This window comes from Mustelus asterias, chromosome 3 (genome assembly GCF_964213995.1).
Source record: "Mustelus asterias chromosome 3, sMusAst1.hap1.1, whole genome shotgun sequence".
NCBI classification, from domain to species: domain Eukaryota; kingdom Metazoa; phylum Chordata; class Chondrichthyes; order Carcharhiniformes; family Triakidae; genus Mustelus; species Mustelus asterias.
In genome coordinates this window covers 26,723,125-26,749,820 of record NC_135803.1, presented here as the reverse complement: position 1 = coordinate 26,749,820, position 26,696 = coordinate 26,723,125, and the positions used below count along the sequence as shown (strand labels likewise).

The 26,696-nt window shown below is 42.6% G+C and overlaps 2 protein-coding genes across 2 annotated transcripts in view; one reads left to right on the top strand and one right to left on the bottom strand.

The window, feature by feature from the left end:
* The first annotated feature begins 701 nt into the window (after positions 1–701).
* Positions 702–16,181, top strand: LOC144486001 (thiamine transporter 2-like). The gene is made up of 5 exons (XM_078204113.1): positions 702–851; positions 3,214–4,030; positions 12,091–12,283; positions 13,571–13,712; positions 16,008–16,181. Exons 1-5 carry the CDS (start codon positions 702–704, stop codon positions 16,179–16,181), a joined length of 1,476 nt encoding a protein of 491 aa, XP_078060239.1.
* A 4,607-nt stretch (positions 16,182–20,788) lies between these two features.
* The window catches only part of kng1 (kininogen 1), a 35,520-nt gene continuing 29,612 nt past the window's right edge, over positions 20,789–26,696 (bottom strand). Inside the window, exons 6-7 of the mRNA XM_078206482.1 lie at positions 22,273–22,359; positions 20,789–21,119 (exon numbers count right to left, since the gene is read on the bottom strand). Coding sequence (XP_078062608.1) covers positions 20,859–21,119; positions 22,273–22,359 — 348 coding nt within the window. The 3' untranslated portion in view covers positions 20,789–20,858. The remainder of the gene's footprint in view (positions 21,120–22,272; positions 22,360–26,696) is intronic.

The window sequence follows — 26,696 nt, the reverse complement described above, 5'->3', positions numbered from 1 at the left end:
TTTCGAGGAGGTTACCAGGAAAGTGGATGAAGGGAAGGCAGTGGATGTTGTCTACATGGACTTCAAAAAGATATATTTATATGTATGGACTAATTAAAGGTATTACATGTACCTTTAAAACTACAAAGTATTTAAAACACCTCATTATAATTACTAACAGCCTTGTTCCCCATTGATTTAAAGTGATTCTACATCTAAGTTGATTAAACAAAAACTCTAGCAGAGTCTGCCAATCTTATAGTAGCCCTTTTCTTTTCTATCTGTCTGCACATGTTACATTTTTCTTTACGTTCTTTATGTATTTTAGTCATGTTCTACGCTTTTGTTTCATCATCATTCTCAGTCCCATAACAAAATGTCCTTAATAGCTCAATACCATCAGTGAATTGAAGTAAAGGGTAGTGTAAGTATGTGGTGTTATCTTCAAAGTCATAAAATCATATAAAATAATATAGTGATTACAAAGAGAGCAAAGTTCCAGTCCAATCAGAATTAAACATATTATGATAAAATTACAAGGTGAGGCGACCAATCAAACAATTCAGTGGGGTATTGCAATCCAGACAGTTGAATCACTTCCAGATCCATTCTGTCAAAAAAACAGGTAGTTTTCTTACAATGCTGAACTGCAACAGACAGATGAACAGGAATTGGCGATGAGTGACATTTTATAAAATTGTGATTCTACAAACTGCAGAGTTATGGATTGCTGGAAAGCAGTAAGAGATAAGGAATGGGTTTATCCCACAGTAGTCTTGTGCACGTATGGATTTTTTGCAACAATGAAACCTGCGGAACCCTTTCTGACACCATATTTAGTTGGACCTTACAAAAATTTCACGATTGAACAGGTATGCATTCAGAAAGTTCGAGCACAAAACAAAATCTAATTGAATGTTTGTGTTTCACTATCTCATGTTTCATTCAAAGCTCATGTGATTTTGAATTATTTTACCTTATGAGGAATATTAGTGTAGATAAGTTCAAACTTTGAGCACGAGTACAGTTTTCCTTTGGTTTCCAAAGATATCTATAACATTCAGCATGCATAACTCTATGATAAAAGAAATAAATAACTGACATATATCTAGCACCTTTCACGATGTCAGAATGTCCCAAAACACTACACAGTTAATATTATACTTTCAAAATCTAGTCACTGTTAGAATGTAGGAAACGTAGCAGCCAATTTGCAGACAGCAAGCTCCCACAAACAACAATGAAATAATAATTCATATGTATATATAGTGTGTAATGGATTTGTGATTTGATTTGAATTATTATTGTCACATGTAATGGTATACAGTGAAAAGTATTGTTTCTTGCGCGCTGCAGACAAAACATACTTTTCATAGAGTACATAGGGGAGAAAGAAAGGAAAGAGTGCAGAATATAGTGTTGCAGTTACCAATAGGGTGAGGAGAAAGATCAGCTAATAAATGAAAAGTCTGACGGCAGCAGGGAAAAAGCTGTTCTTGAAATAATTTCTTCTGACAGTACAGCACTTGTTCAGTACTACACTGAAGTGTCAGCCTGGATTAGGTGTTCGCTTTCAACCTACATCCTTCAGAGGTGAGAATGCTACCACTGAAGCCAAGACTAACATGTCAGTGTGCTTTCACACGTTCTGTATGCACAGACGTCATTGTGCCTTCTACATGCAGAATCTCTTTTATTTCTAACTGCTGTATTATAGGTTTTAAATTCATTCAGAGTCTCCATTGCAAACAAACAATACGGGCGCGATCTTACTAACTCACCATGCCTGTCGATTGGTGTGTCAGGAAAATAGCGTGAGGCCAAAAATCCAATTTGCCCCGATTGCTATCTTCCTGATCCCTTTTTATTGGCTCGAACCACTTTGCGCCCAGCAAGGGTATAAAGCACATCAGCATCAGATGACCTGGATTTCCATCTCATTAGGGAGTTCGGCATGGCTGCTTCCCTCCTCTCTGGCAAGATGTCTCACCAGCACCACCAGCGGAGACCAGGTGCCATGGCCAGGCCAGAGGGATCAGACGTAATTGAAGCCCCTGGGTGGTCAGGGACATGGTTGGGCAGTGCCCACCTGGCAGTGCACAGAGTCCAAAGATGTGCGGGTTAGGTTGATTGGCCATGCTAAAGTTGCCCCTTAGTGTCCTGAGATGCGTAGGTTAGAGGGATTAGTGGGTAAATGTGTAGGGATATGGGGGGTTGGGCCTGGATGGGATTGTGGTCGGTGCAGACTCGATGGGCCAGATGGCCTCTTTCTGCACTGTAGGGTTTCTATGATTTCTACGATTTCTAATTGAGAGGAACGTGTTGTCCACGTTATCAGGTCTATCTCCCCAGCTCCCCTACTTGGCTTCTCCTCCTGAGAAAGTAGATGGGTTCTTGATTTAACATCTAATTCAAAGACTGCACCTCTGACACTGCAGCATTCTTTCACTACACTGATGTGCCAGACCACGGGCGGGATTTTACGGCCTTGCTCATCCCAAAACTGTAAATTCCTGCCCGAGGTCAACAGACCTTTCCATGGTCTGCCCCTCTCCCACTCCAATTCCCGTGGCAGCCAGGGTGGTAAAATTCGGGCACAGGTTATTGACATGAATCCTGGATCATTAACAACTGAGTTACTTGCTAATTTATGGAATATAAATTGTGCCCTGTACCTCCCCCATTGTACCTGTGATAAATATGTCAATGGAATCATGTCCAAATATAGCTAATAGCCTAGCTTAAAACTAGAACTTATTGATTGATTTGGTTTGATTTATTATTGTCACATGTATTGGTATGCAGTGAAAAGTATTGTTTCTTGCGTGCTATACAGACAAAGCTCACCATTCATAGAGAAGGAAAGGAGAGAGTGCAGAATGTAGTGTTACAGTCATAGCTAGGGTGTAGAGAAAGATCAACTTAATGCGAGGTAGGTCCATTCAAAAGTCTGATGGAAAAGATCAAATTAAAGCATTGTTAGAACGTTTAAAATAGTTAGAATGAAGTTTTAGAAGCATAGAATGAGAGTAAAGACCCATGTGTGGGGGTAGGGCCTGGGTGGGATTGTGGTCGGTGCAGACTCGATGGGCCGAATGGCCTCCTTCTGCACTGTAGGGTTTCTATGTTTCTATGTTTAAAAGATAGAATAGAAGATATGCTGGGCACAGCTTGCAAGAAGTCACCTTGTGATCAAAATCCAAGTAAACTGATACTAATTTCTCTTTTGGTCAGGTTACAAACCAGTTGTTCCCCATATGGACGTATTCATTCTTGGCAATGTTGATCCCAGTCTTTTTGTTCACTGACTACCTGCAATACAAACCTATCATCATTACACAAGGTGCTGCTCTTGTGATTGACTATATATTGCTACTCTTTGCAAACGGAATGACAGCTATGCAGTATCTTCAGTTCAACACTGGTCTTGTATCAGCTACAGAAGTAGCCTATTACGCTTATATTTATAGTGTTGTTGATGCTGAACACTACCAGAAAGTGACTAGCTACTGCCGGAGCATTACTTTGACAGGTTACACAGTGGGATCGGCACTGGCACAACTTTTAATTTCTCTGGAAGCTGTCTCCTATTTCTATCTAAATGCCATTTCACTGGGATCAGTCACTGTAGCCTTGATAACCTCATTTCTTCTACCCATGCCCAAGAAAAGCATATTCTTCCAAAGTTCAGCTGAATCTTCAAAAGAGACAACAAAATCAAACACTTCTAATGGCTCCTTGAACCTTAAGAGAAATATACAAGGATCCTCTGCGAACCCAGTCTTCCTTGAAAGGAAACAATCAGCTCTTGATGACTCCCTGAAGATAAAAGAGAAAACAACTTTTCTAAAGGCAATTCTTCAGCTTTGGTCTGATTTTAAGACTTCTTACTCATCAAGAAACCTGCTTTATTGGTCTTTGTGGTGGGCCATAGCTACTTGTGGCTATTACCAAATTTTCAATTATGTTCAAGTGCTCTGGGACCATATTGAACCATCTAAGAACTTCTCCATTTATAATGGTGGTGTAGAGGCGTTGGCAACTCTTACAGGTATGATTTTTGATATTTGGCTCCATGATCCTAAATATTAAATGGAAAACATTATTTTCTAAAATACAAAGTCCCATAATTTGCTGTAGCCACTCAATGAACAGTGTCTGCTATTTCTCTTGCCGATGTGATTGTGCACCTCAAAGTGCTCTAAGTGGGAGATATAATAGTGCTATTCCCTCTACAGGGTATCTGGAACTCAGTAAGTATATAAAGTGCAAAAAAAATTTTAAATACAATACGTTGCATGGAAAATCCCACCCAATATATCCATATCTATAAATCCACTTCCTTTAAGACCCCAGCATGCAGGGTATCAGGTCCAAGGGACCTGTCAACCTTTTGCCTCATTAGTTCTCCAAGTATGTTTCTTTTCTCTCCTTTCACCTTGATTTTTTTTTACTGTGCTTGGGATTTTTTTGTCTCCCAACTTGAAGATAGATACAAAAGTGGTTAGCACTGCTGTCTCACAGCACCAAGGACCCGGGTTTGATCCCCAGCTTGGGTCACTGTGTGGAGTTTGCACATACTCCCCGTGTCTGCGTGGGTTTCCTCTGGGTGCTCCAGTTTCCTACCCCAGTCCAAAGATGTGCAGGTTAGGTGGATTGGCCAAGCTAAATTGCCCCTTAGTGTCAGGGGGTTTAGCTAGGGTAAATGCATGGGATTATGGGGATAGGGCCTGGGTGGGATTGTGGTTGGTGCAGACACGATGGGCTGAATGGCCTCCTCCTGCACTGTATAATTCTATGAAAATCTCTGTTCAAAGTCTCCGCCATTTCCTCTTTTCCTATTAATTCCCAAATCTCATTCTCTGTTGTTTTTATTATAGTTACTCTTGAAATAACTCCTCCGAAGCTGGTGTCCCTTCACCAAATTTAGATTTATTTACATAGTAAACAATACTCAGAGAGGTACTTCCTCGTACAGAGTATAAACCCAGAGTGCCAGTAATCCTGACACTCCACCTTTGGTACACATACAGGGCTCCCTGATTGGACAAGCCATTAATACCTTATTCGAGGAGCTCATATTCTCAGAGGTCTGCATCATGGGACTCGTTAACGTCATTACAATTCTCTCCCTTTTTATGTACTTGTAGAAACACCTATTGTCTGTTTTCATATTTTTGTTAGTTTTTTCTCATTTCCTAATTTCTTTTTTGTCATCCTTTGCAGGTTTCTAAAATTTTCCCAATCATCTGGCCTACTGTTAATATTCACAGCGTCGTATGCATTTTCTTTCAATTTGACAAAACTATTATAAAGAAGAGAGAGGTCTCCACTCACACTGAAATTCCAAAAGAACACTGATCCATCCTATCCAACTGCAATACATTGCATTTATATATTGGGGGCGATTTTCCCAGCCCGTTGTGCTGCTTTTGTAGTGCAACGAGCTGGGAGACTTGGGCGGTGGTAATTTCGCAGGCTGGGCGCCACAACCTTCGCGAGTCTCCAAGCGGCAGATTTCCGGCGCCATCAGCTCTGCACCAAAAATTGGCATGCAGCTGAATAAATTATGGAAATCAGTCATTTAAATGTCTTTGACATATGATTAGCAGGCCTGGGATTGAAGTCTGCGGGCCCGCTAGCACCTCCCCTCCACCACCAGGACTGGTTCGCTTCAGCAGGGTTTAGTATAGCTCCCGACTTGCAGGGAGCTGGTGGCCCAACCCCGCTGGAGTGAAGGGGGGGGGACAATCGATGTCCCCCAGAGGGCTGGGTGCCGGGGAGGGTGCCCCCTGAGCATTGCCAGCCTGGTAGTGCCAGCCTGGGCCCCCTGGCACTGCCCAAGGGGCAAAGTGACAATGCCCAGGGGGCACCTTGGCATTGCCCACTGGGCATCGGACAGTGCTAATGGCCTAATGGGGGCGGGGCCTAATGAGCAGGGCCTCTGGAGGCGATCAGTGGGGATGGGGGGTCCCACCGCCCCTCTGCATTTGGGCTGACTGACAGAGGAAGGGAGGCCAGCGATCGGGGCTGGCCATCGAGGTGGGGGAGGGGGTCAGCCTGCTGGTGGGGGGAAGTTGGGGCTGCCGGTGGGAGGGGATCAGGAGATCAGGGCTGTCAGGAGATCAGGAGATCGAGGTGAGCCGGGGGGCCCGTGGGGCGTGGGGAAGGGGGGTGTTGAGGCTGGCCCGGACACATCCGGGCGGTCAGCGATTGTGCTGTGTTGGTGGGGGGTGGGGGTGGGGTCACAAAGCCAGTGATGTGGGGTTTGCGGGGCTGGCCAGTGATCGTGCTGGTCAGCGATCGGGAGACCAGCAGACTGGGGCTACTGTGCATGCACTGATCTCGGTGCTAATAGATCGCCCGCTAATAGTGGCCCACTCAGCTGCCAGTCTCTCAGGTGGGAATAGGCCCAGCCTCCTGATTGTTGGACTGATTTACACTAGTGCACTCTGCAGTGCGCAGAATGTGGGAGATTCATTTTGAAACTCCCACTGCAAAAGCCAGCATGATTTACTCCAATTTTACATGAATTCAACACTTAGAAATTTTTGGGAGAATCGCCCCATTATCTTTAATTCTCTAAAACTACCTACAGTGCCTCACAGGAATGTAAGCAAAGAAATAGATCTTGAGCAGAGTCTTCAAAGAAGGAGGTGATGGCCTAGTGGTATTTTCGCCAGACTATTACTCAGCTAATGTTCTGGGGTCCCGAGTTTGCATCCTGCCATGGCAGATGGTGGAATTTCAATTCAATAAAAAATATCTTGAATTAAGAATCTAACGAAACCATTGTCGATTGTGGGAAAAACTCATCTGGTTCACTCATGTCCTTTAGGAAAGGAAATCTGCCGTCCTTACCTAGGCTGGCCTGGATTAATAGTCCATCCACTAGACCATCATCTGGTCTGGCCTACATGTGACTTCAGAGCCACAGTAATGTGGTTCACTCTCATCTGCCTTCTGAAATGATCCAGCAAGTCACTCAGTTCAAGGATGACTAGGGATGGGCAATAAATGCTGGCCAGCCAGCAATACCTATGTCCCATGAATGAATAGGGGGAGCAGATTTAGGACTGAGTTGAGGAGGAACTCCTTCACCCAAAGGGTTGTGAATCTGTGGAATTCCCTGCCCAGTGAAGTAGTTGAACATAGAACATAGAACATTACAGCGCAGTACAGGCCCTTCGGCCCTCGATGTTGCACCGACCAGTGAAATCAATCTAAAGCCCATCTAACCTACACTATTCCAATATCATCCATATGTTTATCCAATGACCATTTAAATGCCCTTAATGTTGGCGAGTCCACTACTGCTGCAGGCAGGGCAATCCACGCTCTTACTACTCTCTGAGTGAAGAACCTACCTCTGACATCTGTCCTAAATCTATCACCCCTCAATTTAAAGCTATGTCCCCTCATGCTAGCTATCACCATCCGAGGAAAAAGGCTCTCACTATCCACTCTATCTAATCCTCTGATCATCTTGCATGCCTCTATTAAGTCACCTCTTAACCTTCTTCTCTCTAACGAAAACAACCTCAAGTCACTCAGCCTTTCCTCATAAGACCTTCCTACCATACCGGGCAACATCCTAGTAAATCTCCTCTGCACCCTTTCCAATGCTTCCACATCCCTCCAAAATGCGGTGACCAGAACTGTACGCAATACTCCAAGTGCGGCCGCACCAGAGTTTTGTACAGCTGCAACATGATCTCCTGGCTCCGAAACTCAATCCCTCTACCAATAAAAGCTAACACTCCGTACGCCTTCTTAACAACCCTATCAACCTGGGTGCCAACTTTCAGGAATCTATGCACATGGACACCGAGATCTCTCTGTTCATCCACACTACCAAGTATCTTACCATTAGCCCAGTACTCTGTAATCCTGTTACTCCTTCCAAAGTGAATCACCTCACACTTTTCCGCATTGAACTCCATTTGCCACCTCTCAGCCTAGCACTGCAGCTTATCTATGTCCCTCTGTAACCTGCAACATCCTTCCGCACTGTCCACAACTCCACCGACTTTAGTATCATCTGCAAATTTACTAACCCATCCTTCTACACCCTCATCCAGGTCATTTATAAAAATGAGAAACAGCAGTGGCCCCAAAACAGATCCTTGCGGTACACTACTTGTAACTGAACTCCAGGATGAACATTTCCCATCAACCACCACCCTCTGTTTTCTTACAGCTAGCCAATTCCTGATCCAAACCGCTAAATCACCCTCAATCCCATGCCTCCGTATCTTCTGCAATAGCTTACCGTGGGGAACCTTATCAAAGGCTTTACTGAAATCCATATACACCATATCAACTGCTTTACCCTCATCCACCTCTTTGGTCACCTTCTCAAAGAACTCAATAAGGTTTGTGAGGCACAACCTACCCTTCACAAAACCATGTTGACTATCCCTAATCAAATTATTCCTTTCTAGATGATTATAAATCCTATCTCTTATAATCCTTTCCAAAACTTTGCCCACAACAGAAGTAAGGCTCACTGGTCTATAATTACCAGGGTTGTCTCTACTCCCCTTCTTGAACAAGGGGACAACATTTGCTATCCTCCAGTCTTCTGGCACTATTCCTGTAGACAATGACGACATAAAGATCAAAGGCAAAGGCTCTGCAATCTCCTCCCTAGCCTCCCAGAGAATCCTGGGATAAATCCCATCCAGCCCAGGGGACTTATCTATTTTCACACTTTCCAGAATTGCTAACACCTCCTCCTTATTAACGTCAATCCTGTCTCGTCCAATAGCCTGTATCTCAGTATTCTCCTCGACAACATTGTCTTTTTCCTGCGTGAATACTGATGAAAAATATTCATTTAGCGCCTCTCCTATCTCTTCAGGCTCCATGCACAACTTCCCACTACTGTCCTTGACTGGCCCTAATCTTATCCTAGTCATTCTTTTATTCCTGACATACCTATAGAAAGCTTTAGGGTTTTCCTTGATCCTACCTGCCAAAGACTTCTCATGTCCCCTCCTGGCTCTTCTTAACTCTCTCTTTAGGTCCTTCCTGGCTAACTTGTAACTCTCAAGCACCCTGAGCCTTCACGTCTCATCTTTACATAAGTCTCCTTCTTCCTCTCCACAAGAGATTCAACTTCTTTAGTAAACCACAGTTCCCTCATTCGACCACTTCCTCCCTGCCTGACAGGTACATACTTATCAAGGACACCCAGTAGCTGTTCCTTGAACAAGCTCCACATTTCAATTGTGCCCATCCCCTGCAGTTTCCTTCCACAACCTATGCATCCTAAATCTCGCCTAATCGCATCATAATTTCCTTTCCCCCAGCTAGTTGAGGCTACCTCATTGGATGTTTTTAAGGCAAGGATCGGTAAATCTTTGAACAGTAGAGGAATTAAGGGTTATGGTGAGCGGGCGGGTAAGTGGAGCTGAGTTCACAAAAAGATCAGCCATGATCTTATTGAATGGTGGAGCAGGCTCGAGGGTCCAGATGGCCTACTCCTCCTCCTAGTTCTTATGTTCTTATATTCTTAATAAAAGATGCAAATAACAGAAAGGCAATGGCCCTAAAACTGCCAGAGAACATACAGACTGCTATGAACTAAATCATTGACAGAGAATAAGGATAGATCTTCACACACACAAAAAACAAATAACACAGATAAATCCGAACCTATATTAAAATTCCTCTGAATATGGACACATCCCTCCATAAACTAAAACCACAGGAGGACACAGAAGGTATTCTACCCAATAAATTTACTAAAGAACTAAGCATACTAAAACTACCAGATGGCGCAGACATATCCCTACTTACACTAGAAAACAATTTCCCACCAAGACTAGAATTTGAACAGGTTCTTCCGTGTATAGAATTACTCAATAGCATACCTCACTACACTAAAACTATCGCAAATCAAAAGTAGTTCCCTACCATCATTAAAAAAATGCCATTTAACACAATATTGACCTCTGGTTCATTTGATACCAAAATGTCAAGACTGGCTTAGGTATTGGTTCATTATGACCTTTGTGATTATTATTATATTGTCTTAAAGACATTTAGTTTTTCCAATGCAAAGTATGCTATCTGTATGACCTTAAAAATTGTTACTGCAATATAGCAATATAATTGTTACTGCAATATCATTTCAATGTTATATACACTTAAGAGATACCCTTCAGAAACATTTATGTTCTATAAAACAGGGGAAATGAAAGGGAAATTTGTTGCTTATCAGAAGTCAGTTAGATATTAAGAACCTAATCTTGCTTCTTGCTGAGCTTAAGGAGGATGTTTTTCAACCAATAAGATAAAGAATTTGTTATCCTGTCAGATAGAATATTTATTGAATGAGTGACTATAACTAAACACCATGAAAAAGTGTTGCATAATGGAAGGCTTGACAAAGAACTTTTCAAGGCCACTTGGTGTTCTGCACACCCTAATACTGATGACAGGGTCATCAGTCCCTTTTTATATTCATTCATGGGTTGTGAGCGTCGCTGACTAGGTCAGTATGTATTACCCATCCCTAATTGTTCTTGAGAAGGCGGTGGTGAGCTGCCTCCTTCAACTGCTGCAGTCCATGTGTTGTAGAACACCACAGTGCTGTTAGGAAGGGAGTTCCAGGATTTTGACCCAGCGACAGCGGAGGAATTGCGATATGCTTCCAAGTCAGGATGGCCAGTGGCTTGGAGGGGAGCTTCCAGGTGTGGTATTCCCATGTGTCTGCAGATGGTACCGGTCATGATTTTGGGAGGTGCTGCCTAAAGTGATTTCCTGTAATACATCTTGTAGATGGTACACAATGCTACCACTGTGCATTAGTGGTGGAGGCAGCGAATGTTGTGAATAGGTTGTCAATCAAATGGGTTGCTTTGTGCTAATGGTGTCAAGCTTCCTGAGTGTTGTTGGAGCTGCACTCCTCGAGGCAAATGGAGAGTATTCCATCGCACTCCTGATTTGGGCCTTATAAATTGTGAACAGGCTTTGATGAATCAGGAAGTGAGTTACTTACCACAGGATTCCTGGCCTCTGACTTGCTCTTATAATAAGGCACAATATTTGTACAGCTAGTCTATTTCAGTTTTTGGTCAATGGTAAACCCCATGATGTTGATAGTGGAGGATTCAGTGATGTTAATGCCATTGAATGTCCAGGGGTAGGTTTTCTGCACTCTGTGCGAAGGAAGGGATATTCCTGATCTCACAAAATTACGATAAAATTGGAATGCTGGGACCACATTGATGAGGATCAACTCAATCATTTTTAATGGGGATGGCGGAGAGGTAAATGTTCATGCAGTGGCCCAATTTTGGTGAAAGAAAAACAAAGGTCTAAAGATGGTCACAAATTCTATACATCCTAGATTATGGACTAGAATGGTTAGGTTTGGAGTAGGAACATAAATTGTATGCAGGTTTGCATGTTTGGTGCAAATTTCAATCAAGCTTGCCTATCAAGGTTGGTTAGAATCTTTGGGGTTTCGGTACTTGAATATAGATGCTGCACAATTTTGAATGGGCCAAATTATTTAATGGGTTTAAACTTTTCAACAATAGCACACCAACTAGAACCGTACTGAATAAAACAAACTATTCCACTACCACAGAATCACAGAAATGTTACGGCACAAAAGGAGGCCATTTGGCCCATCGTGTCTACACCTGCAGGTTTAGGATTTGATAGGAATCTAGTTATTCCAAATTTTAGATCATTTCCGAGTTAAGACACCTGGGGAGAACTTTCCCATTCCGCCCGCCACGGGAATCATTGCAGGCGAGGGGTGAACCATGGAAAGGTCTACTGACTTCAGGTGGGTTTTTCCGGATTCAGAGCAAGCGTGGCTGGAAAATCCCGCCCACTGTCTTTGAGTTCTCTAGATATGAACAATCATAGGGTCATGAAGGATAATAGAAAAAGTTTCTTAGAAGGCCATGGACAGAAATCTGAAACCAAATCTTAAAGCATAAGGTTAGAAATTATTCTGGACAATATTATTGGGTAAATAATGCAGTTGTTAGAGTGTTTGTAACAAATGCATATATTTCAATATACACCTCGGTAATTGCAGTACAATAGTGGCTGGAGATTTGATTTTGTTTTCTTCACTGTTCATAGGTGCCATAACCTCTTTTGGTGTTGGTTATGTAAAGCTGGACTGGTCCGTCTGGGGAGAACTAGTGCTGGGAATCTTTTCTGCAGTTAGCAGTGCCTCTGTATTCATGATGGGCATTACAGATAACATTTGGGTTTGCTATGCTGGTTACATGATATTCAAAGCCTCTTACATGCTGCTTATTACCATAACCACGTGAGTGCTGCTAAGGTTTCTAACCATAAATTTTCCTCCCACCCCATCTTTATGTTATTTTTCATTCCCTCCTTCAATGTTGGGCACTACTCCTCAGCTGAGAATACAGACAGAACCACCAGCTATCAGACCTCATTGTTCAGAATACAGTGCTTGGAGTTGTATAACTCACAATCTGATTTTCCTCCCTTCTCATGACTTAACACCCATGTTACACTATTCTTACCTTTGCAGTCAAATAAGATAGAGAAGCAGAAGTTGGCCATTCAGCCCATCGAGTCCGCTCTGCCTTTCGATCATGGCTGATATGCTCCTCATCCCCATTTTCCTGCCTTCTCCCCATAACCCTTCAACCCATTACCAATTAAAAATCTGTCTAACTCCTCCTTAAATTTACCCACTGTCCCAGTATCCACTGCACATTGGGGTAGCGAATTCCACAGATTCACCACCCTTTGGGAGAAGTAGTTTCTCCTCAACTCTGTTTTAAATTTGCTCGCGCTTATCCTAAGACTACGACCTCTCATCCAAATCTAAAATGATGACCTCATTAGGAGAGAGCTCTTGGAAATATTTAGATGCAAAATATTAGAATAAGTTATAAAAAATTAAAAAATGTAGCTGTCTTTACATCTGTACAATATGTCCTTAGAATCTGTCATATTCTGATCTCAAAATTAAAAAACATTCAGACACAATAGTATAGTTGCCATCACCTTCTTTGGTGTGGGTTACATTAAACTGGACTATATGGGGATAATTAATGCTGGCAATCTTCTCAGGAGACAAAGTTTGAATCCAATAAGAATCCAATGGGTTCTGTGAAGGGTCCGTGAACCTCCTTGGTAGATTTTTCATTTTGTGCTTTTCCCTGGCAGCGAAGAGGAAATTCCACCTGGCTTTCTTTTCTGGTGAAGTGACCTCCTGACCGTTGTCTCAAAATGCAGTCAAGAGTTAAACTATTGTTGTACAGCTTGTTTTTTCTTAATTTCTATAATTGATTTTAATATTTAACATTTAAAAACCTCTAAGACACTGCCTCACAGTAAGTTATTATGGTCAGCACATACATAAAATCCTGATTTTCGCCATCTATATTTTGTATGTCCTCCTGTATATCTATTATGAGAAACCACAAACTTGATCATTAGGAATTTTATTACTCAAATTTAATTTTCAGCAAAAACTAATTTGTGATCAGCTTAAAATGTTTTTTGATTTTTTTACAGAACTCATTGGCAATTTTGAACTCTACATGATGCATAATTCTTCTTTTTTGATTCTCAGATTCAATATTGCATCTAACCTTTGCATGGAACGTTATGCTTTAATGTTTGGGGTAAATAACTGCATGGCACTAATACTACAGACCATCCTGACCATTATTGTCGTCGATTCAAGAGGTTTGGGGCTGGACATTATTATGCAGGTAACCTTCTTATAACATTGTCATCATGTTTTCCCCAACAAAGTCTTGATGAACTGATCAGAATCTTAATCAATGACTTACTGAATGCTTCTAACATGATTACTTTTATCACACAATCATAGAAACTTAGGTGGAGTCCATTCAGCCCATCATACCTTTGCTAGATCTTTGAAAGAACCATCATGCTTAGTCCCAGATCCCCGCATTTATCAGTAACCCTATGTTCTTCGTCTTCAGGTATTTGTCAGATTCATTTTTAACATTATTTCTAGAAGAAGCTTCCATCACCTGTTCAGGTAGACTATTCACAACAACTCTATGAGTGAAAAAAAGTCGCCTTTGCTTCACCCTAGATCTTTTGTCAATGATTTTGAATCTATGAACTGCAGTTATTGACACTGTGATGCGCGACAATTAAGCACGTGGAACCAAGGCTTCGATATTGAAGGCTTTTATTGTGTAACAATGGAACTACTAACACGAATACACCAGTTCAGACTGAAGGGGTCCTGCCGGAGCAGAGGGTCTTATACCTCGCCACCGGAGGCGGGACCCCACTGGAATGTGCCATGATAACACTTATAACAGGTAAACACCCTAACCCAACAACATTGTACAACCCCCACAGTAACAACACCCTAGCCCAACAGTAACATAATAACAACCCCCAGTGGTGAACCAACGATGGTTCACCACACACTGTCACCAGAGGGAATATCAAAACCTCTCATTTTCTTGAAAACCTCTGTTAGGTCACCAGAACCTTCTCAGTTTGAAGCAAGGCCCGGGAGTTGTAGATAGTGCCAGAAACTGGTAGAGGGTGCGCGGGTCTAGGTATTTTTAATTTGGATCTCAAGTTGCCTACATTAAACAGTCGGAGGTTCAGACTGGAAACCCCGGCTTAAAGAAAATTGGAATTGTCTGGCTAATAGGGTGCCAAGGTTGGAGCACCCTGCCCATTGCCTATCCAATCCACTGGTGGAGGGTGGCGATGGCATTGGGCAGCCTACCTGCCCTTGAACTAATTGAGGTAAAACATTGGAGCCATTTGGTGGGCTGAGAGGGTGCTTCCTGTACAGGGACCCCCCCCCCCCCCCCCAAGGTAGTTCACCCCGTCTCCCTGCCAAATCCCACCCCTCCATCTAGGTGTGCAGATCCACAGTTCCCTGAGGGGAACTCAGGCGTATGGCATGCTGGCCTTCAACAGTCGGGACACTGAGTATAGGAATTGGAAAATCATGTTGCAACTGTATAAGACTTTGGTTAGTCTTGTATTGTGAAGTATTGTGTACAATTCTGGTCGCCACACTACTGGAAGGATGTTGATGCATTGGAACGATGCAGAAGAGATTTACTAGGATGTTGCCTGATTTGGAGGATATGGACTATGAAGAAAGGTTGAACAAATTTGGATTGTTTTCATTGGAGTGTCGGAGGATGAGGGGGGACCTGACAGAGGTTTACAAGATTATGACAGACTTGGATAGAGTGGATAGTCAGAGTCTTTTTCCCAGGGTTGAAGGGTCAATTACTCAGGGGCATAGGTTGAAAATGAGAGGGGGAAAGATTAAAAGCGATGTAAGGGGCAAGTTTTTCACACAGAGGGTGGTGAATTCCTGGAATGCGCCGCCAGAGGAGGTGGTGGAAGCAGATTCTATAACAATGTTCAAGAGGCATCTGGATAGATACATGAATAGGCAGGGAATAGGGAGATATGGACCATGTCGAAGCAAGAAAATATAAGATTAGAGAGGCATCTGTGTCGGCACAGACTTTGTGGGCCGAAGGGCCTGCTCCTATGCTGTACTGTTCTTTGTTCTTTCTTTCTTGTTCTTTACGAAGGAAAGATTTAATCAAGAGATGGGAAAAGTAATGTACTAGAAAGAGACAAAATGATCCGATACAAGGTTGATGTAGAATTGATGTATTCCAGAATTTTGAAAAGCCTAAGAGATTTTGTGCAGCAATGGATTTTTTTTTCCTCCATTGATCTCATATTAAAGAGATTATAATCAGCCCTTAATAAAGCTTTTTATTCAATGGCAATGAACAGCATTGGATGATATATTTTAACAGTTCAGAGTTCCAATTAAATCCAGACAAATGTCACTGAGGGAAAGAGCCAAGCCAGTTAACAGATAACAATTTCATAGCACAAATCTGTCCTCTCCTTAAGTATCATTAACTCTCTAATCACATTGCAAAGAATAGCACCAGGTTTCCCCCCATTTCTCTTGATTATCCTCATGGCGTTTTATTGGATTGTAAACAATATTTGCCTCATTTACTCTCCAGTTCCTGATTTATGGGAGCTTCTACGCGCTGATTGCTGGGATCTTCCTGCTAAGTGGGCTGCTCACCTTTATTTATTACAAACTGAAGAAAAAGAGGAGGAACCTGGAAGAGGACGTCATAATCATCACCCTGGACCCTCCGACTCAACAGATATGTTCAAGCACTAAACTGTAAACTGAAAAAGGAAGGTGGATAGAGAGAAATTCACCTGATGGCCACACATTTTTCTGATCACTGGATTTCAGGTGGTGCTGTTTTTGAAATGTGCCTTAAAAATTTGCAGAACAGCACATTGAACCAGGAAAATTTTAGTCATCTAGCGCATATTTTTGAAATCAGAGTATTTTGGAATGAATAAGAGACCTGCACCCAATTAATTGAACTTTAAGAGCATTTGAGTCAGTAAATCATTGTAGAAAGCTATGATTGAATTATCCTTCCAACCCTTCATTACAAGGAATTTTTAACTGGATTTCATTCAAATCATTTTTAATCTCATTTAAAGGCAGGAGAATGGGATTGAGAAATTTATCAGCCATGATTGAATGGCGGAGCAGACTCGGTGAGCCAAATGGCCTAGATCTTATCCCACTGCTTAAAGTTAAAGCTTATTTATTAGTCACAAGTAGGATTCCATTAATATTGCAATGAAGTTACTGTAAAAATCCCCTCGTCGCCACATTCCAGTGCCTCTTTGGGTACACTGAGGGAGAATTTGGCATGGACAATGCACCTAGCCAGCACATCTTTTAGACTGTGGTAGGAAATCGGAGCAAACTCACACAGGCACAGGGAGAATGTGCAGACTCCACACAAACAGTCACCCGAGGTTGGAATTGAACCCAGGTCCCTGGCACTATGAGGCAGCAAAGCTAACCACTGTTCCATCATGCCACTCACTAGCTTGGTTATTTCTAGTGAGAAGAGGCCTCAGTGCCTCAGAAACAACCTGCCATTATGAGATGAAGGCTGCTGGCAGCAAGATATTCTGGGAGACAAGTGTTCAAAGGATCTAACAGTGGGATGGGGGTGGGGAGATCAGAGCAGATGATATGAAGTTGGAACGGAAGCTGTCCAGCCATAAGAGTTTCTAAAAATAATCCCCTCCTGTCTCCGAGTTGTCTTGGTGAGGTTGACATGATTCCAGCCACTGCATCCCCTGGAAGGCTAGCTCCCAAAGCTACATCAGCAGTGATGAATAATTATTGAAATGACCTGACCACAGGAATTATAGGCTATGTTTGTACCAGCCCCTAACCCACAAGGTGCAAAATGTGATTGCCAATATGAACTGGGAATAAATGAAACACAGTGACAAGTTCTCATTATCAACAAATTCTTTTATTTTATGTGGTGAATAATGAATACCTCTTAGAATCATAGAATCCCTACGGTGCAGAAGGAGGCAATTTGGCCCATCAAGCCTGCACCAACAATCCCACCCAGGCCCTATCCCTGTGACCCCATGTATTTATCCTGCTAATCTCCCTGACACTGAGGGGCAATTTAGCATGGCCAATCGACCTAACCTGCTCATCTTTGGACACCTTAACTGGGAAACTAGAGTATCAGCACATTGACCAAATTGTTATATTGTGATGTTACCCTTTTTCTATGTTGTCACGCTGTTGCACAAATTTTCACATATTACAGATTTAATAATTTTCAGTGAAATCCCTAAAATTCTACAAGGATGCATGGCAGAGCCATGCTTATTTGTGTGGAGGCATTTTACATAAATCCATGTAGAAGTTCATTAGAGAGCCCAGCTTCATGGCTAGAATTTTACAGCTAAAGTCGGGAAGGGCACACAGCCCAAAATTGTATAAAATTGTGCGAGAACACATTGGGCGCATATCCTGATTTCCTCGCGCACTCGTGCAATATTTTGGTTTGGCAAACACGAACATGAGTCAAATAACACGCCCACCAACAAGTAAGAAGCTAATTTAAATGGTTTATGCATCAATTGATCTGGATTTTATGTTGACCCTTGCGATTTTTAGTGCCCCAGGGGACTCTGGCCGGAATTCTTTCAAAAGAATCCTTAGTGCCGAATTTGGGTAAAAGCTGGAGTAACTCCCATCGATTTTTTGAGCGGGATTTTCAAAATGAATCTCCCACAATCCGAGCACTGCAGAGTGCCCTAGCGAGATTCACGCTAGAATCAGTGGGCAGGGCCTATTCCCGCTGGGGAAGCCGGCAACATAGCACTGAGCGGACCCACTGCACATGCGTCGATCTGTCAGCGCCAAGATCAGCGCATGTGCAGTAGCCCCACACTACCGGCCTCCTGATCGCTGGCCAGCTCGATCTCTGGCCAACCTGCGACCCCGCATTACTGGCCGTGCAATCCCCCCCCACCCCCCTGATCGCTGCCGATTTCCAGTGCGGAGCTGACGACACCACAAATCCTGGTCCCAGAGACACATGGGTGGGGTTGAGAAACCTATCAGCCATGATTGAATGGCACAGCAGACTCGATGGGCTGAATGATCTAATTCTGCTCCTACATCTTACAGCCTTATCCCATTGCTTTCTGGCTCAGCTGGGAGAATCACTGCCTCCAGCTTTCAAGGGAAGCTATCAGGCCATTTGCCAGATAATTGGGCCAGGGAAAGCCTTGAATTGTGTGTGTGGACACCCAATGCCTGTGGCTCTCAAGGTCACTGTAAACATTAACTTTTATGCCTCCAGATCTTTCCAGGGGTCAGTGGGTGATCTTTGAAGTGTCTCCCAATGAGCTGGGCATCATGTTTTTGATTGACGCTTTTTTCAGGTGGGTAAGCACATTCATCCGTTCCTGCCTGGCTGTGGAGCATGGCTCATCTGGGGGAGGAAAACAGTTCGTACTAATCATCATGCAATCAGGGTCCATCATATGTGGCTGGGTGCAAATGCTATGAATGGCAGTGCTTGGTGAATCACTGGACACTGTTTTTCAGAGATCCTTATGAGAAATGAGATGACCCCACATTCTTTTTGCATTCCTGTTCCGTTTCTGCCCTTTGGGCTCTTGTATTCCTCAGAGACTCCAGCCTCTCTGTGACCTGAGGACCTTCCTCCTCACTTGCATTTGAGCTCCTAGGCTCCCACCTCCTGGTTGGTGAGGATAGCCAGCTTTGCCACCCTGCTACCAGTGTCAGATTTCTCAATGCTATTGTGGCTGCGTTTCTCCTGTAACTGCAAAACTCCATTCAGTGCTCAACCCTCCACCTGCAGCACCATACCATACTGTCCCCCAATACCCTTCACCACCCTGAACCATGTGAATGTTCCCAACCACTTTACACATCTGATTCTTTGATAGATCCAGGGCTTCAGATCTTCTCCAGCCTACATACTCACAGGGAGAGGTGTGTTCTGAGACTCCCACATTCCTACACTCATGAGTGCAATTAAGGGTGGCCACGCTTCCACACTTCTTGACACTGGGCCATGCCAAGTCAATACTAACCCTTGCCAATCACAGAAGATCAGTGAACTTTTTCTGACAGTGTTCTCTTGCAGCGGACCATATTATGCCCGCTGATGTTGGCACCACTTCAGCCTTTTTGGTGAGGTGGATGACCTTCTCTTGCCAGCCTAATGCATCAGGATGTCCCTCCTGGCAGTCACTGGCTCCACAAGAATGCATAGACAGTTATCTGAGGATCGAGGTGCCATGCTGCCCACCTAAAGTGCCCTCCCACATGGAGTGTCTGCTGGGTGCTGCTACCATGATACAGACCTCCCCTCTGCCTCCTCAGATGTCTTCAGCAGTAACGGGCAAACGCCTTTAAACATCCCACCCAATCGCCATTGGGGCTGACGTCTATCACTTTCCTACCCCCAACAACCTTGCAAACCTGATGTGGACATATTTGCCATAGGCACAAATTATGATGTGGGTACACAGTGGCACAGTGGTTAGCATTGCTGCCTCACAGCTCCAGGGACTCGGGTTCAATTCTGGCCTTGAGTGACTGTGTCGAGTTTGCATGTTCTCCCTGTGGGTTTCCTCCAGGTGCTCTGGTTTCCTCCCACAGTCCAAAGATGTACAGGTTAGGTGAATTGGTCATGCTAAATTGCTCCTTAATGTCCCAAGATGTGTAGGTAAGATGGATTAGCCATGGGAAATATTGGGATTCCATGATGAAAATCCCACAAGAATCAGAAAGCGAGAATCTCGCCTTGAAATTTTGCTTTCAGATTCCCCCCACCACCAGGCTGGTGATGTAACGGAGCCAGAATCTCATTTAAATAAATCATAGTGTTATTAAATGTCTTCCACGCTATTTGGTTCCCCTGCATTGGGACGACTCCCTTCACCGATTTGAGGTTAGCAACAACTTTTTAAAAACGGATACCGGTTGGAGGGAATCCATCAGCAGTGCGGGGGTAGGGGGGGTGGGGTGGGGGGGGTGGGGGGGGGGGGGTGAGGGGGGGTGGGGGGGTGGTGGGTGGGAGAGGGGGGGGTGGGGGAGTGAGGGGGAGTGGGGGGGGGGGGGGGTGGGGGGGCCTACTCCTGCTCCTATTTTTTATGTTCTTATGTTCTTATTACCGGAGATCAGAGCATCCTTTCCCGACCTCTGGATTCTGGTGTTCCTGGCTTTTTCCAGCCCAGCCCCAACAGCCATGCAGCGAGTGAGCCGTGCAGCCGGTGAGTTGTGCAGTCGGTGAGCTGCACGCCAGTTTCATCAACTCAGCCAGCTCTCTGTGCAACAAAAGGAAAATTACAACCATATCCTGTGAAAGGTGTCGAGCTGATTGGAAACAAGGACTATTGAATTACAAGTAAATACTTCAGTACACTATTTAATTCATTATTTTGTATCAATGTAAACCAGCAATAATACAAGATGTTTATCATTAACGTTTCAGTAAGTCAAGATCACTGAATGTTGCTTCAGTTGGGGCGTTGTCTTCAACTGGGAGAGCAGTGACTGGTTGCAATGGTTTCCATGGTTCTCCTGGGCATAGTGGAGCTGCCAGATAATCAGCGAGTTGTTGCTCAGTCGAGGAGAGCCGCTCTGATTCACCTGAATGTTCATCAGACTCTGTTGGAACTGGTGGTTCCATTACATCAGAAAATGGCCCCCAACCAACATAAGACCGCAATTTAAGGACATCCTACAGAGTGAGAGATGTAATGTTATTAACTATCTCTGAAATCCAGCAACAGTAATAACAGATTGAACTCTGTTTCGGGTCAATTTTTTAACATCATTGGTTGTTCTCAGATCCTTGACAGATGCTGTTAATAAAATATTGACCATTCTTCCTGAAGTGGAACATTTATCTGGAGATTATGGGCAGAATTTTCTCAAAAAATTCTAAGTGTAAAACAGGTGAGAAAACATGAGTTTGTCGCTGTGCAGCCAACGCTGCCTCCGTAGCAAACAGCGCTCATTCTCTCATATCATTTCTTTCAATATTGGAAGCAAGCTTTTGGGAGTTGCCCCCATAAAACTAACCTCCTATTTGTCAAAATAAGCCATTACTTTGCGCTTTAATTATAGAAAGTGAAACTCCAAAATTAGCAAAACTAAACTGTAAAATATCTTGGTAGCTAGTCAGTGAGCTGGTGCTATATTATGATATGATAACGCTAACACAAGTGTGGCTTTGGCTATGGCACAGTGGTTAGCACTGCTGCCTCACAATGCCAGGAACACAGGTTCGATTCCCAGTTTGGGTCACTGTCTGTGTGGAGTTCCCACATCCTGCCCGTATCTGTGTGTGTTTCCTTCGGGTGCCCCGGTTTCCTCCTGCAGTCTGAAAGATGTGCTGGTTAGGTGCTTTGGCCATGCTAAATTCTCCCTCAGTGTGCCCAAACATGTGCTCGTGTGTGGCAACAAAGGGATTTTCACAGTACCTTCATTGCAGTGTTAATGTAAGCCTACTTGTGACTCTAAATTAAATAAATAAATTTTAGAGAAGCTGAATATTTCTGGTAAGAAAACATTCAGGAGGGACAATAGAAGGGGAAAAAAGAGGGGGATAGAGATGTCAATCCAAGGTATAAATATATGATTTGAATATAGGGATGAAATAAAGGAGGGTTTAAAAGCTGTATCTTTGGTGCTGTGAAAAATGTGACACATTACATTCAATTTTAGATTCACCAGAACTGGAGCCAATTTGTTTCTGACTAGCTGGCAAATTCAATTAACATAATCAGTTCCTTAACACAGTCATAAATGCATATTGTTTTTCAAGTATTGTCAACAAATACAACAATTAGAGAGTCATACATCAAGGAAAGAATGAATTCTAGGATTACCTGATGCCACGGTTTAGGGTCACAGGTCACATGTATGTCAGTATAATGAATCCAAATCTGGGTGAGCATAGTTGACTGACAGTGCAGCTAGGGAAAAAAAATGATTTATTTTTAAAAGTGCAACCCAATAGCAGGTAAGAGTTTAAATTTCCTAGGTAGTGGACTAGTTCCATCATGAATGCAATGTTCCTTTGGGCACTACTTTAACTAACTTGTTGACTTGAAACATTTTAATGACTATTAAAATGGCACCTCTATGCATGTTTCAAGGCCAAGATTAAACCTCTTAAAATTGATCTGCTCAAAAACTTGTGGGGTGAAATGCTGCCATTCAATTTTTACAATACAAATACATTCATTTGAAATAATTCTATCCACTACTTTAATATGTATTTTATAATGTATTAATAATGTATTTTAGCCATCAGAGCCATGTCATTCAAATTTGTAATGGATGAGTGCAGTAATATGACATATGCTTGATCCCTCAGCTTTGGCTTGCCCATCCAGAAAGTAAGCTTTCTTATCATCATTGAAATATGGCCTTGACAATGATACTTTTTGCAGTTATTAGGTGGATCTTCCTCTACTTTACCACCTGACATTGGGCTGTTCACTGGAGGAAAATCACCATAAATAGCAATAGGTGGCCGACAGCCACATCATAGAGTCATGGTCATAGTGGTTTGCAGCATGGAAACAGGCCCTTCAGTCCAACTTGTCCATGCCGCCCTTTTTTTAACCATTAAGCTATCCTTGGTCAAATTAGTTTTTTGTTCTCTTCCACTGGTCACTCTGTACCACCCACTATATGTAAATGACAGTAGGGCCCAAAGACAACAAAGGCTTAAACTAAAATCAACTTTTGGTCATTCCTTTGCCCCTGTGAGTGGCATTGTCCACTTTCTGCTGCCTGATGAAAAATCGTCATGTTTACTTTCCTTTTGGCATCTGAGGAGGAATGCCCAGGAATATTAGAGGGACTGAGAACCATCCAATGCTACTGCAGCCAACTGACTATGAAATAATTCATTCTCAGGACATGGGCGCCACTAACAAGACCAGCATTTATTATTACAATCTTTATTTGTCACTGTGGTGATGGGTCTTTTTCGTGAACTGCTGCACATTCTTTGCTGTGGCTAACTACAACTGAATGTCTTGCCAGAACCACTACAGGGGGCAGTTAACAGGCAATCGCATTAGAATAGGACTGAAGCCACAATATGGACCAGGCCAAGCAAGGATGGTTAGTTTCTTTATGTAAAGGACACTAGTGAACCAGTTAGGTTTTTACAAAAATCTGATTCCAAAAGCTTTATGGTCTATTTACTGATATTGGCTTTTATATTCAGATTTTGAACCTCATGATGGTATTTGAATGTACTGAACTGTCTAATCGTACCAGCTCTATATTGTGTGTCCACTGATATAGCCATTATATTACCCCATGCAGGTTTAGTGAAATAACACAGAGCAAAGCATTCCCTCAATGTAACTGAGTCATTCGAATGCATTTTTACAAACATTAAGAATGAACATGAGCTGCACAGTATCACATGTTAGTGAATTTTTTTATCCAAAGCTTCCTGAAGATGTTTTTTTCTTAGCTCTTAGTTTTCTTTCAGGTTCTTCAATCTATGATTCTATGTCTCATGTGTTACGTAAATTCAGTGCTATAGGTATTTCTTTCACAAAAGGATTAAGACATAAGTGTTTCACTATTTGTATTTATTGTAAGCAGCCATCACGCTATCTGAGGGTGCACATTGTGTAACAGCGAAAGTAAACTAACCAAAATCTAAAACAATATTGTTTTTTAACTGACATTTATCAAATGTTTGTAATGTTAACACAACACATTGGAGGCAAAATCGTGATGCATGATTAATCTGCATGCTGCTTTCGATGCAGGCAACTCACAAACCTCATACAGTCTGCTCATGTTGAATGTTGAATTCAGACAAGCTCTAAATGCATTATTGAATGCCTGCACACCTCAACAGGAAGCCCAAGTTTGCGGAAGGCTACTGTCACTTAATGTCAGCCTACAACAACTTAAAGCCAGCCTGCACCTCTTAAAGGGGAAGTACTTTCTGGCTGGAGCAGCCAAGACAGAGGCAGCGCTGAAACCATTGAAACCATTGAAAATGACAGTGTTCAGATGTATTTTTTGGAAGAAGGATGGAGGAAAGAAAGGATAATGATTGGGAGATATAGATAGCACTGAAGTGCTAACAGGCCTGAGTCTGCTTAGCTTCTGAGACCAGACGAGACCGGGCGTTTTCAGGCTAGTATGGCCGAGGCAAGTATGGTAAGAAATAATAAGGCAATAGATGTGGTCAGAGTAAGAGGAAATACAGTAAGATCTAATTCAGGTTTACAGTGCATGTACGTAAATGCACAGTGAATGTTAAATAATTCTGGTGAGCTGCAGGGACAATAGCCACCATGTGAATAGGATGGCAATAATGGAGACCTGGCCCAAAAATGAACAGGACCGGCTATTAAATTGTCCTGGTGATCGGTAAAGATCAGGAAGGAAAGAAAGGAGGATAGACGGCAATATTGATTAAGGAGAATAATACAGGACATCCTGGCATGGGCAAGGAAAACATCTATTTGTTTAGAATTAACATACAGTGGAGTGTCATTACTATATTGTGTACATTCTATGGACAATCAACTAGTGGAAAAGGGATAGAGGAGAAAATGTGCAGGGAAATTACAGAAATGTGCAAAAACAAAAGAGTAGTAAGAATGACAGACATTAATTATCTTAATATAGACAGGAATAATAATAAGTAAAGACCAGAGAGCTAGAAGACTTTCTTGTGTGTTCAGGAGTATCGTCTTGATCAGTAAATTTCTGATCCAACAAGGAAGGAGGAATTGCTGGATCTAGTTCTGAGATAGGTGGGTAGGTCAAATGGATCAAATGGGGAACATTGAGAGACTAGTGATCATGATATGATAGGATTCATAATTGCCATGCATGGAAACAAAACTCGAGAACAATCTAGAGTAAAAATATTCAACAGAAAGAGGGCCAATTGAGGGCGATGGAGGCACAAACAATCAATGATATCAAATGGAAGTTGAATGGGCATTTGAGGGAAATACATTTTCTGACTTATGGGGATATAACAGAGGACTGACTATAACTAGTTGAATTTCTCTACAGAAACTAACATGAACTGAAAGACGGAATGACTTCCCTCGATACAATGATGACTCTGTGGCCCAGATTTATATGCCTCTGTCAATGTTTGCACAGAAATGGACTAGCTTTAAAAAGACAGGCAGGATTCAATCCCCAAATTCCTGCCCCCATACCCATCGCCAACTCATTTTAATGATGTGGGATGAGTGTGTGGGTAGTGAGCCCGCATGCAGTGCTCCTAATCTTGTCAGTTTCATTACAGGAATTGGCACATTAGCCTCCCTGCTATTTTTATGGAGTTGGGCTCATTTTGAGAGGAGACATTGTTCACAGTATCTCAGAAGAGTCATGAATCATAAGAACCTTAGTCGAATCAGGAAACTTTTTACTGGTAAGTTCTTACTCCACATATCATAGTATAATGGTGTATAATAAGCTAAATATGTTTTTAATACAGTGGTTTTGACAGAGCTTTGTTTATAAAAGGTAGGTGACCCTTAAATTGACGAGCATTGTGAAAGTGGGAGTCTTCAGATACGTTAGATTACATTGTACTCTTCTGTATCAAAAAATGTTGCAATTCATATTATATTGTTTCAATTTCACCCTGTGCTTTGATGTTTTAATTGATTGATGGATTAGCCACTGTTATACCTTTGACACAGTGCAATACATGGCTAAGTTATTTGATTGACAGTTCAGCCTTTGAAGCAGTGTAAAAGAATTGCTACCCATTACACTACTTCAAAAGCTTTTATCTATCTGGTTCTGACACAGTTGTACAATGGGATCACATAATGAGTGTGTAGTGGAACTCCAAACTGGGTCTCAATGTTGATTTTGCTGTCAAAGATAGGGTAAGCTACGTTTTGATTGACAGTTTTATGAGCTCGGACTTTATTTTTGAAGATGTTTTGAATAGCTGTTTGGATTTTTGACAGTTTTATCACTGCTTAATAAGATTAAGCTTTTTTTCAAGCGAGGTTTGAGTAGCTGTTTATTTGATAGTTTTATGACCTCCTAAGAGGGTTCAGTTTTTCCAAGTGGTGTTTGGATGAAATGGTCATTGAGCTGGCATACAAGGTAGGTAGGAGGTTGAGGGGTGAGGGTTAGAATTTTGAATACTCACGTACAGACCTGGGCCAAGGTCCCAAATAACTAGGACATTGGCCATAATAAAAATAGCGTGGGTGCGGCCTGCCAGACAGGACGTGGTATCACAAGGTTGAGAAATGGCCTGACTCATGATTCCCACCTCAAA

Excerpts from the sequence above, each read along its gene's own strand:
- LOC144486001 (XM_078204113.1), top strand. The coding sequence starts at position 702 with ATGGATTGCTGGAAAGCAGTAAGAGATAAGGAATGGGTTTATCCCACA. Across the intron at positions 4,031-12,090 it reads GGCGTTGGCAACTCTTACAG|GTGCCATAACCTCTTTTGGT; the intron begins GTATGATTTTTG and ends CACTGTTCATAG. Across the intron at positions 12,284-13,570 it reads CTGCTTATTACCATAACCAC|ATTCAATATTGCATCTAACC; the intron begins GTGAGTGCTGCT and ends TTTGATTCTCAG.